The sequence below is a fragment of the Oryctolagus cuniculus genome, chromosome 8 (assembly GCF_051225735.1).
Source record: "Oryctolagus cuniculus isolate XC-2025 breed Fujian yellow rabbit chromosome 8, ASM5122573v1, whole genome shotgun sequence".
Classification (NCBI taxonomy): Eukaryota; Metazoa; Chordata; class Mammalia; order Lagomorpha; family Leporidae; genus Oryctolagus; species Oryctolagus cuniculus.
In genome coordinates, this window is record NC_142874.1 from 84,898,140 (window position 1) to 84,911,738 (window position 13,599).

The 13,599-nt window shown below is 46.3% G+C and overlaps 1 protein-coding gene across 9 annotated transcripts in view; it reads left to right on the top strand.

Annotated features, from left to right (window-relative positions):
• Nucleotides 1–9,774: 9,774 nt before the first annotated feature.
• The window catches only part of SEC24B (SEC24 homolog B, COPII component), a 98,767-nt gene continuing 94,942 nt past the window's right edge, over nucleotides 9,775–13,599 (top strand). For 4 of the 9 annotated variants that reach the window (XR_011378310.2, XR_016212328.1, XM_051820097.3 and 1 more), the window contains exon 1: nucleotides 9,817–10,201. Coding sequence is in view for 6 of the 9 variants with exons in the window: in XM_051820097.3 (XP_051676057.3) it covers nucleotides 10,075–10,201 (127 nt within the window). In the remaining 3 variants the exon portion in view is untranslated. Of the gene's footprint in view, nucleotides 10,202–10,272; nucleotides 10,635–13,599 lie in introns of those variants that run through there. The other 5 variants (XM_051820099.3, XR_016212329.1, XM_051820101.3 and 2 more) reach the window with 5 other exon arrangements.

Genomic DNA, 13,599 nt, shown 5'->3' on the forward strand with positions numbered 1-13,599 from the left:
AAAGTCACTGACAAAGCTAACTTAGGGAAACCAACACAGTGTTGCAGGCCATCATTTTATCTATAGGGAATGGGCTCTGGCCAGAAAAATAATTGTCTCAAAGAAAAACTAGTATCAAAGAGAAAGTAGTGGGCAATAAAGCATATCCATTCCACTCTATATCTAATTCACACTAAAAGTAACTATCACAGAGGATAAAACACATCCCAAAAACTGACTGAGATCCCAATTATGACAAGGAATCAGACAAGACGGAAGGTTGGGTGGCTGGTTAATTGTGAATGGGTAAAAGACAAGAGTTTAGGGGGATGCTGCAAAATACCACAATAAATAAAGCACATACCTTACAAAGGTGAGCTAATTTCCTATTTTTCTAGTAGGCAATATCTCTTTAACCATCACGTAAAGGACTAGAAAAACACAGATTTTCAACCAGATTTTAGCGATGTTTCATTCAACCTACCAGTACTTGTTGGATTGGTGGCGGACACACTCAGCGATCCCGTGTGGTTCCGGGTGAGACTGTCATTGGTTGGCGGAAGGCCTGAAGGTGACCATGATGACGTGTTGTATCCTGACAGACTTTGCTGCTGGTGGTGCTGCTGTGATGGTGGAGGTGGAAGCGGTAATGGATGGCCGATAGCTGTGTTTTGACCAGAAAATGGATGATCTTTAACTGGCCTGACAGTTGGAGCATTTGGAGAGGTAAACATTTGCCCATATGGGTCACCCGCAGGCAACGAGGGGTATGAAACACTAGGATACGCTGCATTAGAAACAGCTGACGTAGCATAATGACCACAAGTAGAGGGAAATCCCTGAGAAGCAATGGAGGAGTTGGCAGAGTACGTGGCTGGACTACTGTAGTGATTCACAAAAGAGGAATATGGCTGGGAGGCACTCGTATGTAAATGGGATGCTGATGATGCAGCACCTTGGAAGGATCCTGGAGTGGATCCCACAAGATGAGGGGCAGGAGGACCCCTGCCATATATCTGCTGTGCTCCTGCTTGTTGGTTCGCCATGCTGGGAGGCATCACATTTTGGGTTGGTACTGCATAGAGACCAGAGTAGTAATCATCACGCTGGCTATCCAATGGCAATGAGGTCATTTTCCCAGGTCCTTGAGAGTAATGTCCTGAGGAAGCAATATAGTTTTGATGATGCAATCCATACCCAGAAGGAACCTGCATTTGACTTTGTGCTGGACCTGGAAAAGACAAGTATTTACAGAGATGAGTCAAGAAATGTTTAAGCATAGTTCCCACACAAATGTTAACCAATTAATTTCCTTTTCCATAATCCCAAATTATCACAAAAGAAATACACTGTAATAAATCCAGACGGCCTCCATTCATCCTCACCTCTTGATAGTCATCCCCTCGTGCAGTCATGCCTCACAATATAACAGGACTCGTCTGTGTGACCAAGACCAAGAGCACACAGCAGAGGTGGTGATATATAGAGAGAAGGAGAGGCAGAGAGAAAGAGGTCTTCCATCCACTGGTTCACTCCCCAGTTGGCCGCAACTTTCAAGATTGCTCCAGTTTTAAACTCTGGCTCTTTCTCTCAGATCACTCAGTCTGGCAGAAGCAAACCGCCAAGCTGTCATCAGCACTACGGAGAGACCTATCCAGTGAGAAACGGAGTAGACTTACAGGAAGATCATTCATAATGGTCTTGTGATGACTACAGTCCAGCTACCACCTTGACTATAATCTTCGGGCAAGAACCAGAGATGTTCTGAAGTTTATGTCCCTAAAAAACTACGAGATAGGGGCAGGCGTTGTTGCACAGCAGGTTAAGCCACCATTTGAAACACCCATATACCCTATCGCGCTGCCAGTTTGAGCCCTGGCAACTCTGCTTTCTATCCAGAGAAGTGGTGGATGATGTCCCAAGTACTTGGGTTTCCACTACACATGTGTGTTGTTGGAGACCTGCATGGAGTTCTGACTCCCGGATTCTGGCCTGGCCCAGCCGTGGCTATTGTGGCGATTTGGGAATTGAACTAGTTCACTCCCCCCTTCCCATTAAACAAATCTTTAAACACATACACACACACACAGAGACAAATATCTGTTGTTTTGAATTGGTACATTTGGGGCTATTTTGTTAATATAGCAATAGATAACTACTCTACTCGGCATAAAAGGAGTGCAAACCTTTTTTGTCACATTGTTTCCTAACTATAAAAGCAGCAATGTACTCACTGTAGAAAACCAAAAGTTCAAGCAATGATGATTATAAAGTAAAATTCCCTGCTTTCTGGTAGCCGAATTCCTACTTCCCAGATGTAGCCACAGTTAATGGTTTCTTGTGTATCCTTTATAATCATATACAGATGGATGTATGTATAAGTATTTATTTAACATTTATTTTCTTTCTCAAACATACAAACAGAATCATATGACAATTCTGCAACACTATACACACACACACACACACACACACATATACGTGTGGTGTTTCTGTGACCCATATGGGAGACCTGGATTGAGCTCCTGGCTCCTGGCTATGACCTGGCTGAGCCCAGCCACTGAGAGAGTATTTGAAGAGTGAAACAGCAGATGGCAGCTGTGTCTCTTTACCTCTCAAATAAATACAAGATTAAAAACAAAAACTCACACGAGTCTTTCAGATTCACTGACACAAATAAAACAAAGGAAGTGTTACTGTTTTCTTTGCCACGATAATGTATAAAAATATTTCCTTTATAAAAGACTTAGAATAAAGCTTGCATTTCTTGAATATTTTCAATTTATGCAAAATAATGTCATGGAAACTTCATTTTTGCTCATGCAATACATATTCTATAACCAATATAAAGACAGCTTACAATCAAGCTATGAGAAAAAAGTCATATCCACACTTCTATAATTCCAAATATACAGAGAAACGAAATTTAGACACTAGGCTTATGATTTACTTTTCTTACGGGTTACTTTACATGATAAATTTCATCTGAAAGAATTTGTTTAGGGGCCTACACATTATTGCACAATGGGTTAAGCTGCCACCTGCATGCCAGCATCCCATATGGGCATCAGTTCGAGTCCTGGCTGCTCCACTACCAATCCAGCTCCCTTCTAATGGGCCTGTGAACGCAGCAGGAGACAGCCGAAGTCCTTGGGCCCCGGCAACCCACATGAGAGAACTGGACGGTGTTCCAGGCACCTGGCTTCACTAGGCCTGACTGTTGTGGCCATCTGGGGGGTGAACCAATAGATGGAAGAGACACACCCCCTCTCCTCCGCCCCAGTAAACTGTCTTTAAAACAATCTTATAAATCAGAGTTTCGGTTGGAGTTCCAGTTATTCCATTTCTTTTTCCTTTTTTTTTTTTGATCCCCAGGAATACTTTCATTTATTTTATTCGCTGTTATTGTTTTCCCCAAAGAAAACTTGTATTTAAGGAATACAAACTTCATGCGTTTCATAAGTACAACTTTAGGAAGACAGTGATTCTTCCCACCACACCTGCCCTCCCACCCACTCTCCCACCTTTCTACCTCCTCCCTCTCCAATTCCCAGTCCCATTCTCCATTAAGATTCATTTTCAATTAACTTTGTACAGAAGACCAACTTTATACTAAGTAAAGAGTTCACCAATTTCCAAAAAAAAAGTTCCACAAGGGCTGTTCAAAGTCATTGCATCTCAAAGTTAATTTCACTTTTTTTAGAAACTAAATTAGCTTTATTTTTTAATAATTATTTTTTATTTATTTGAAAGAGTTACAGAAAGAGGTAGAGCCAGGGAGAAAGAGAGGTCTTCCATTCCGCTGGTGTACTCCCCAAAAGACCACAACAGCCAGAGCTGAGCCAGGAGCCAGATGCTTCTTCTGGGACTCCCACACAGGTGCAGGGGCCCAAGGACTTGGGCCATTTTCTACTGCTTCCCCAGGCCATAGCAGAGAGTTAGATCGGAGGACAAGCAGCCGGGACTCGAACCGGCGCCCATATGGGATGCCTGTGCTGCTGGCTTGGGCATTAACCTGCTGCACCACAGTGCCAGCCCCATAAACTTAATTAACTTTAAAGAAGCACACAAGAATGATACATCTTTTGTGAGCACTTAGACTAACTATTACTATGAGACATAAGAACTTCCTCTCTCAATACGTTAAAAAAAAAAGACCTTGAGAATAAGGTTGATCATTAATTAAGATAGCACCTAAGAAAACAAGCAATGGAGTTGGACACTTAGGCATAACTAAAACTTATGAGACATAAGAATATCCTCCACTTGATACACTAAAATGAAATAAATCTTTGAGAACAAATTTTACTGTTAACTCAAAATACAACTCTTTAGCTACTCTACTTCTGACCCAGCTTCCTGCTCATGAACCTGGGAAGGCAGGGGAAGATAGTCCAACTACTTAGGCCCTTGCCACCCACGTGGGAGACCAGAAAGGTACAGACTTGGCTGTTGCAGCCATGTGGGGAGTGAACAGCACATGGGGGTCTCTCCTCTCTGTCTCTGTCTCTCTGTAACACTGCCTTTCAAATAATTGTTTAAAAAAAGAGAGAGAAAGAATTTGCTAGCTTTCACTAACGTCTCAGAAAACTTTTCTCTGAAGGGAGGAGAGAACTTCCACTTTGCTTATGGCCTAATTACTGATGGAGTTTGTCGATTCAAAAGGCTTCCATAGCCTTAGCAGCTCAGGTCAAGGGCCTCAGGTGATCAATAAGAGTGTCAGTTGTTAAATCAACAACAGGAGTCACTGTGCACTTTTCTTACTCCCCATGTAGGACCTCTGTCCTTCCTGAGTTGTACTATGGGAATTAACTACAAAACTTGCTCTCAAACTGTACTTTATACTTTGTGTGTCTGTGTGAGGGCAAATTGTAGAAATCTTTACTTAGTATAGAGTTGGTTTTCTGTATATAAATTAATTAAAGATGAATCTTAAAGAAGAATGGGATGGGAGAGGGAGTAGGAGGAGGGACGGGAGTGGGGGTGAGAGGGCGGGTATGGGGCAAAGAACCGCTCTAATCCTAAAGCTGTGCCTATGAAATTTGTATTCATTAAATAAAAGCTTTCTGAAACACACACACACACACAAAAGAATTACCCACCAGATGAAGTCTATTTACTTGCCAGTCCAAAGAAAAAGATAATATATACCAGGAACTCAGAAAACTCAAACCCCACCCCACCAAAGGTAGTTAGGAAATGGAATGCAATCCAAGCAGCTAGGAAATAGGCACAGTACCTGATTAGACAATTGTGAAAAGAATACAAATAACCAACAGCCATATGAAAAAATATTCACCGTCACTAGACATCAGGAAAGTACCAATCAAAATCACAATAGGATATCACCACACTCCTGTTAGAACAGTTATTACTGGGGCTGGCACTGTGGCGTAGTAAGTAGGTTAAGCCTCCACCTACAGTGCCAGCATCCTATATGGGCAACGGTTTGAGTCCCGGCTGCTCCACTTCTGATCCAACTCCCTGCTGATGCACCTGGGAGAGCAGCAGAGAGAACAGGCTAAGTGTTTGGGTCCCTGCAACCACATGGGAGATCCAGAAGAAGCTCCTACTCCTGGCTTCGGCCTGGCCCAGCCGGGGCTGTTGTCGCCATTTGGGGAGTGAACCAGCAGATGGAAGATCTCTCTCTGTCCCTCTTTCTGTAACTCAAATATACAAAATCTTAAAACAATTAAGAGAAAAAGATATAGAACAGCAGTTCTCAAAGCTTACTATACAGAAGCCTGTCCCTACCAGAGATTCTTCGGAGGATCCATTAGTAAAAACTATTTTATTTTATTTTATTTTATATTATTTTATTATTGTTTGTATTCGACAGGCAGAGTCAAGATAGTGAGAGAGAGAGAGACAGAGAGAAAGGTCTTTCTTCCGTTGGTTCACCCTCCAAATGGCCGCTGCGGCCGGCGCTGTGCCAATCCAAAGCCAGGAGCCAGGTGTCTTCTCCTGGTCTCCCATGCAGGTGCAGGGCCCAAGGACTTGGGCCATCCTCCACTGCCCTCCCGGTCCACAGCAGAGAGCTGGACTGGAAGAGGAGCAACCGGAACTAGAACCCGTGCTCACATGGGAGCCGGAGCTGCAGGCAGAGGATTAACCAAGTGAGCCACAGCGCAGGCCCCCAGTAAAAACTACTGTAATCACAGCACTCAGATTGTATTTGCCTTCTTTGCTATGCTGATGCTTGCACTAATAGCACAACAGCAGTCATGGGTAAAATGCTGGCCCTGTGGCACAAACTAAAGCAGTGGCATAAAAACATCTTAGTAATTACTACACTCTTCACTACAATGCACTCACAGGGAAAAAGCAAATTTCATTTAAGAATGTTCTTTTTTTTTTTTTTTTTTTTTTTTTTTTTTTTTTATTTTTGACAGGCAGAGTGGACAGTGAGAGAGAGAGACAGAGAGAAAGGTCTTCCTTTGCCGTTGGTTCACCCTCCAATGGCCGCCGCGGCCGGCGCGCTGCGGCCGGCGCACCGCGCTGATCCGATGGCAGGAGCCAGGAGCCAGGTGCTTTTCCTGGTCTCCCATGGGGTGCAGGGCCCAAGCACCTGGGCCATCCTCCACTGCACTCCCTGGCCACAGCAGAGGGCTGGCCTGGAAGAGGGGCAACCGGGACAGAATCCGGCGCCCCGACCGGGACTAGAACCCGGTGTGCCGGCGCCGCTAGGCGGAGGATTAGCCTAGTGAGCCGCGGCGCCGGCCTAAGAATGTTCTAAGTAATACCAATGAGGGAGGTAACTGGCCCACTGGCTGAGATGCTCATACCCCACATCAGGGTACCTGGGTTCATCTCTCAGCTCTGGTTTCTGCTAGGGTAGACTCTGGGGGGAACAGCAGTGGTGGGAAAATACATTTCTATGGATTATGTCACCCAGTCTATAGCAGTCCTAGCAGATGAATTTTCCATTTTCCTATAGCACATGATAACTAATAGGCAGAAATGTAACTGACAAAGTGGAAGCACTGTAAAATATGTGACTAGAGGATCAATGTTAAGATCAGGCACCCACTAACCCTTCGGACATGGTTCAAGTATCTTAAAGGCATAGGAAAGTACTGTTGTGTAGAAAGCCAGGGAAATGGTAGGTACATTTTATTTATTTGAGAGGCAGTGTGACAGAGAAAAGGAGGGGGATTAGATCTCCCCTCCTCTGGTTCACTCTCCAAATGTCTGTGACAGCTTGGTTGGGCAGGTTGAAATTAGCAGCCCGGAACTCAATCTAGGTCTCCTAAAGGTGTCAGGAATCCAAGTACTTACGCTATCCCCTGCTGCCTCCCAGGGTGCAGATCAACAGGAAATGGAATAAGGAACAGAACCAGGGCTTGAATTTAGGTATTCTGATATGGCCTATTTACCATAAGCCAAACATCTGTGACCTGCCTCCCCACCCTACTAAGCACATTTTAATCTGTAGAATATCAATAAGAGTGGAAGCAGGTGGATATATTATAGCTACCAAGAAGTTCCTTTGGGGTCATCAAATAGGGAAATTTCCTTCCGAAATGAGCTTTCACGTAATAATGAATAAATACTCTATTCAACTGTGGTCCTTGGACCAGCGCCATCAGCATCACCTGAGAGCTGGTTAGAAATGCAGAATCTTGGGGCAGGTGTTCTGGCAAAGAAGGTTGAATTGCCGCTTGAGATGCCCACATCCTATATCAGAGTATTGGTTGGAGTTCTGACTACTTGGCTGAGGTCTAGCTCCCTATTAGTGCTCCTGGGAAGTAGTGTATGATGGTTTTATGTACTTGGGTCCTGGTTATCTACGTGGGAGACCCAGAGGCAGAATCTCATCTCAGATTATCTCAAACCTGCCAAATAAATATCTTCATTTTAAAAAGATCCTCAGGGCCAGCACTGTGGCCTAATGGGTTAAATCCCTGGCCTGAAGTGCTGGCATCCCATATGGGTGCCTGTTCTAGTCTTGGCTGCGCCTCTTCCAATCCAGCTCTCTGCAGTGGCCTGGGAAAGCAACACAAGATGGCCCAAGTCTTTGGTACCCTACACCCACGTGGGAGACCCGGAAGAAGCTCCTGGCTCCTGGCTTTTGGTCTGGCCCAGCCCTGGCTTTGGATCAGTGCAGCTCCAGCCATTGCGGCCATCTGGGGAGTATACCAGCGGATGGAAGACCTTACTCTCTGTCTCTACATCTCTCTGTAACTCTGCCTTTCAAATAAATAAAATAAATCTTAAAAAAAAAAATAAAAGATCCTCAGGGCCGATGCTGTGGCGAAGCAGGTTAAAGCCCCAGCCTGCAGCGCAGGTATCCCATATGGGCGTCAGTTCTAGTCCTGGCTGCTCCACTTCTGATCTAGCTCTCTGCTATGGCCTGGGAAAACAGTAGATTGTCCAAGTGCTTGGGCCCCTGTACCCGTGTGGGAGGCCCAGAGGAAGCTCCTGGCTCCTGGCTTTGGATCAGCTCAGCTCTGGCCATTGTGGTCATTTGGGGAGTGAACAAGCTGAATGAATGGAATACTTCTCTTTCGCTCTACCTCTCTGTCTTTAAAATAAATAAAACAATTAAAAAAATCCTCAAGTGATTTCTATGCATATTATATGCATATTAACATTTGATAGGCACACTTTACAACTTAGATAATCAAAAAAGAAGAGTAGGCTTGTCCTAAAGCTTTAAAGGACTGGCTTATCATTCCGTTCTTTGGAAATGCAAAAGTGACCTTTAAGCCTAAACTCTTCTTCTTATGCCAGACTTATGAATATAAGAATTTATAAATATTAGAGCTTTTGGAATCTAATCTGCTCATGTGGAAAAAAGTTCCTATGGTTCTAAAAATGAGTTGTATATCAATCCTGTCTTCTGAAACACAGTACAGGGTGTAATTTAATTTAACTTAATTTTTCTTTGTAGTTGAGGGTCAAAGCTATTTTGGTCCTGAAGTATAGTGATGCATTAAAGAGCTACCAAGTGGCACAGCAGGTGTTCAGTAAATGGTCTTTCCCTTCATTCCATTTCCATGAGAATACCAAGCTCTACACTCTCAGCTGGCAGAGACTTGGGGCCATGGTTGTCATATTCCCAGTGAAATATTTAGAGTTGTCCATGTTAACTAATTGCTTTAGACCACTGTGTATTTTTTAAAAAAGACTTATTTATTTGAAGGCAAAGTTACAGAGAGAGAGGGACAGAAAGATACAGAGGGAGATCGTCTTTCTCCTGATTCACTCCCCAAATGGCCAAAATGGCTGGAGCTGGGCCGAATCCTGGAACCAGAAACTTCATCTGGGTCTCCCACATGTGTGGCAGGAGCCCAAATACTTGGGCCATTTTCTACAGCTTTCACAGGTGCATCAGCAGGGAGCTGGACCAGAAGTAGAGTAGCCAGGACTTGAACCGGAGCCCTTATGGGATGCCACCATGATGGATGATGGCTCAAACCTCTACGTTACAACACTGGCCCCTGAAGTGTTATTTAAAAACTAGAGACTAGGTGCCAGCGCTGCGGGTAAAACCGCTACGCTGCCTGCAGTGCCGGCTTCCCATACGGGCGCCAGTTCAAGTTCCAGCTGCTCTACTTCCCGCACTGGTAGGCCCAGGCCCAGGCCCGCCGCGACCACACAGCCTGGGTCTCAGGTGGGAAAAGGTTACAGGGCCCCCGCACCTCCTGAGGCCCAGGCCTTGCCTGTCAAAACGAAGGCAGCCTTGCCTGCACCGGGGAACTGGCGGGGAGGGGACGGGGCGGGCCGCTGGACGCGGTTCTGTGGATCCGCCTCCGGCCTGGGCTCGCCCGGCACCCGCCTGCAGGGGGCGCTGCGGCGGCGCGAGGCCAGTGCGTGCCGCGAGCGACCTTAGGTGGAGTCCGCGTGGAGGGGCACGGGGCGCTGGACGCAGGGCGAGAGGCGGCGCGGGACTGTTCTGGGTCCTCGTAGCGCGGGGGCGGAGCAGCGGTGCTGAGCTCCGCGCTGGATCGTGGGCACTCCCGCCGCCGTCCCGGGTGACTCCCTCGGTGACGCTGAGCGCGTTCCTTCCTCTTCCTCTCATCTCTGCGGCCCCGCCTTCCCTTCCCTCCGCCCATCTCCCTGAGCGGAGCCGCCGCCGCCAGCAGCGCCGTCATGTCGGCCCCCGCCGGGTCCCCTCACCCGGTTGCCAGCGCCCGGATCCCGCCCATGTTCGGCGGAGCTGCCACCTCAGGAGCCGTGGCGCCCACGGACCCGAGCCTGGCGCCGCACCAGCAAAACGGTGAGGCGGGCGAAGCGCGGGGCCTAGTGCCTGCCGGGCGGCCTGCGCGTCCGCGCCGGGGCGGGGCGGTCCGGGAGAGGCGTCGGTGTCCCGGAGGCCGCGGGGCGGAGGCCGCGGGGTCCGGGTTGGTCGGGGGTGGGGGCAGGGAATGCGTGATGGGTGGCGCAGGGGCAGAGGCGCCCCGGCTTGGGGCGGCCTGGGAAAGCCTGGGCCAGGGCTGTTTGTGTAAGGCGACCCCAGGCCCGAAAGCGCAGGGGGCAACTGGGGGCCTTAGGGAAAGCGGGAGCCTACGCTCCTGGGGTGTCCTCTCGGGGTGTCCAGACTAGGGGTGGCGAGTTGCCCTGAGCGAGCCACCCTTTCGCTGAGGTAGCGGCGAGGAGCCGAGGCCGCGCAGAGCACGGTGTGGAGAAGGCTGGTGCAGCCATGGAACGAGGTGGGTTGTGTCCTTGCTGTCGCGGGAATGTGGCTCTGAGATCCGAGGCCCTGCGAGCTCGCGGCCTTGAAGGGAAGTTCTGTTTGCGTTCAAGTTTGTAGACAAAAGGGGGTGAGCACGCTCCCTAAGTGTAACTGTAACCCTGACCCAGTTCCTCCTCCTGGTCTGCGCTTGCTGCTGCGCCTGCTGCTCAGAGGTTTTCGAGTTTGCTTGTAGTGTTGGAAAGGGAGCAGATGTCAAAGGGATTTCAACGAATACCTTTAGATCTGGCTGTTTTTCTCAACTCTGCTTTCAAAAAATAGGAGGATGTGCGGAGATTGGCCTTGCGTTAAGGCGAGGCCTCCTACCGGCAGTAGCTTTGAAAGCTGCTTACACACTAAGGTCGTGGGCCCTCGGTATATGCAGAGTTTCAGCTGGAAATGACCTCTAGGAAATCCGTTCCCTCATGTTGGGATTCCGAATATGCCCAGACGGGTCGGGGGAGGGGGCCTGTCTGTGTAGACGACGATGTCACAGGAGAACATTGGAGAGTTCTTGTCTGAATTAGAGAAGTAGTCTATTCTGCATTGGTAAGAGAAACTAGTTCTTTAAGTGGTTGGTTTATGTTATCTGATTTGCTGATGACTATTTTACAGTTGATGCTTTTCAGGCATGAAGTTTGTTGTTTATTCTGCGAATCAGAAGCTGAATTTTTCATAATCAGAAGTGACAGTTTAGCCTTAATGCTCTTTGGTCAGCCATGCTTGTCAGTATCATATGCTTTATATTCTAGTGTTGTTCACTCTGACATGTTTTGAAAGAACAGTGTTGGTGTTATACATCTATCCTGAACATTTGTACAAATATCTGTGAGCCGTTTTTGTTCTTGTAACCTTAATATAATGGCTTATGTTTTGTTTTTAAAACAGCTTTGTGTGTAATGGAACTTAGATAATTTAGGAATGGGCCACAAGTCTCTCAGACTGTCGTAAAACAACATTTTTCAGTGATTCAAGATTGTCTTTCCTTGATTTTCTGAGTATGCTTTATCATCTTAGTGAACATTTTTTAAAGTGGCAAACACTTATCTTAGCCTTACAAATTTCATTGACACTCAATGCTGGATATTATTCAATCAAATGTAGTCAGGATGTAAAGAAAAAATCAATGCTTTGATGGTAAACATAGATGAACGCTTGTCTTCTGTGTATAATCATTACTTTCCTTTAGTGTTGCAATAACCATTTCAACATTTCTGTGTGATTCCCAGTTGGGCACTCAAGGTTGGGGTAGCAGGTAAGACAAACTCCCCCTGCATCTGTCCTTACCTGACCTGTATTTGTTGATATTCAAATCGTTTCTTTCTGGCCTTGAGGTAAGGGTGGGAGGGAGGTCCTGTCTCTGGGCAGAGGTTAAGGCATGAACAGCAGAGTGTGGAAGTGTGAAAGTGGAGAAATGTTAGAAATTGAAAGCTCTCCAGAGGAGTAAAGGATGCTGGGTTGGGGGGAAGCCAAGGTGTTGAAGCTGAAAGAATAGTTACCAGTGGCCAGGCTGCACAGAGGCCTTTACATGTCATGCTGTGGAATTTGGAATAAAGAGCTGGGGTCAGGGGGTTCTGTTCTGTTTCTGTGGAAAGGATTAGTATAAGTAGAGAAAACAGATCAAATCTGCTTTTATTTTGTTAATCTTAGGCAAAAAATCCATTATAGATAAAGATTAAGCATTCATTTGGATTTTGATTTTTTTTTAAGATTTATTTATTTATTTGAAAGGCAGAGTTACAGAGAGGCAGAGGCAGAGAGAGGGAGAGAAAAGAGGTCTTCCATTTGCTGGTTCACTCCCCAAATGGCCACAACAGCAGGACCTGTGCCAACCCGAAGCCAGGAGCCGCTTCTGGGTCTCCCACGGGGGTGCAGGGGCTACGTACTTGTTCCATCTTCTACTGCTTTCCTAGGCCATAGCAGAGAGCTGGATCAGAAGTGGAGCAGATGGGACTCCAACCAGAATCCATATGGGATGCTGGCACCACAGGCGGTGTCCTTACCCGCTAAGCCACAGCTTTGGCCTCAATTTATTCTTTTTTTTTTTTTTTTTTTAATTTATTTGAAAGTCAGAGTTACACAGAGAAGGAGAGGCACAGAGAGAGAGAGAGGTTTTACATCCGCTGGTTCACTCCCCAGTTGGCCACAATGGCTGGAGCCATTGCTTTCCCAGGCCATACCAGAGAGCTGGATCGGAAGTGCAGCAGCCGGGACTCGAACCGATGCCCATATGGGATGCAGGCTCTGCAGGCGGCAGCTTGACCCGCTATGCCACAGTACTGGCCCCCCGATTTATTCTTTAACTCTACATAAACTAGTTTGTGTTTTAGTATGTTTCTGTGGAATACCAGACATGTTGAAAAAGAAGTAAGTCAAAAGTATGCAAATAAAACATCACAGGAGACAGAATGAGATGATTAACCTCAATGGAGTGGTTAGATATGAAGTACATTGGGTCTTCATTTCCAGTCCCTGTCACAGAGCTCCTAAAACCCAGGGAGTTTCCCAGTGATAGGAATGTCTTTTCTTATTCATAATAAGCACCTTGGTCACTCCTGAGTTTAAGTTAATAAGATACTTAGAGTGGCACCTCAGATAGCCTCAGGATAAGGTTGTTCACAAGAAAAGAGTTGATTAGAGCTTTGGAACTCTTTTTTTTTTTTTTTTTTTTTTTTTTTTTTACTTTTCTTTCTTCCTTCTTTCCTTCCTTCCTTTTTTTTTTTTTTTTTTTTTTTTTTTTTTAAGGTTTATTTACTTATTTGAAAGGCAGAGCTATAGAGAGAGAAGAGACAGAGAACTTACATCCATCGGTTCACTCTCCAAATGGCCACAGTGACCAAGGCTTAACCTGGCTGAAGCCAGGAGTTTCTTCTGTGTCTCTCACGTGTGTGCAGGGGCCCAAAGACTTGGGCTATCTTCCACTGCTTTCCTAGGCGCATTAATAG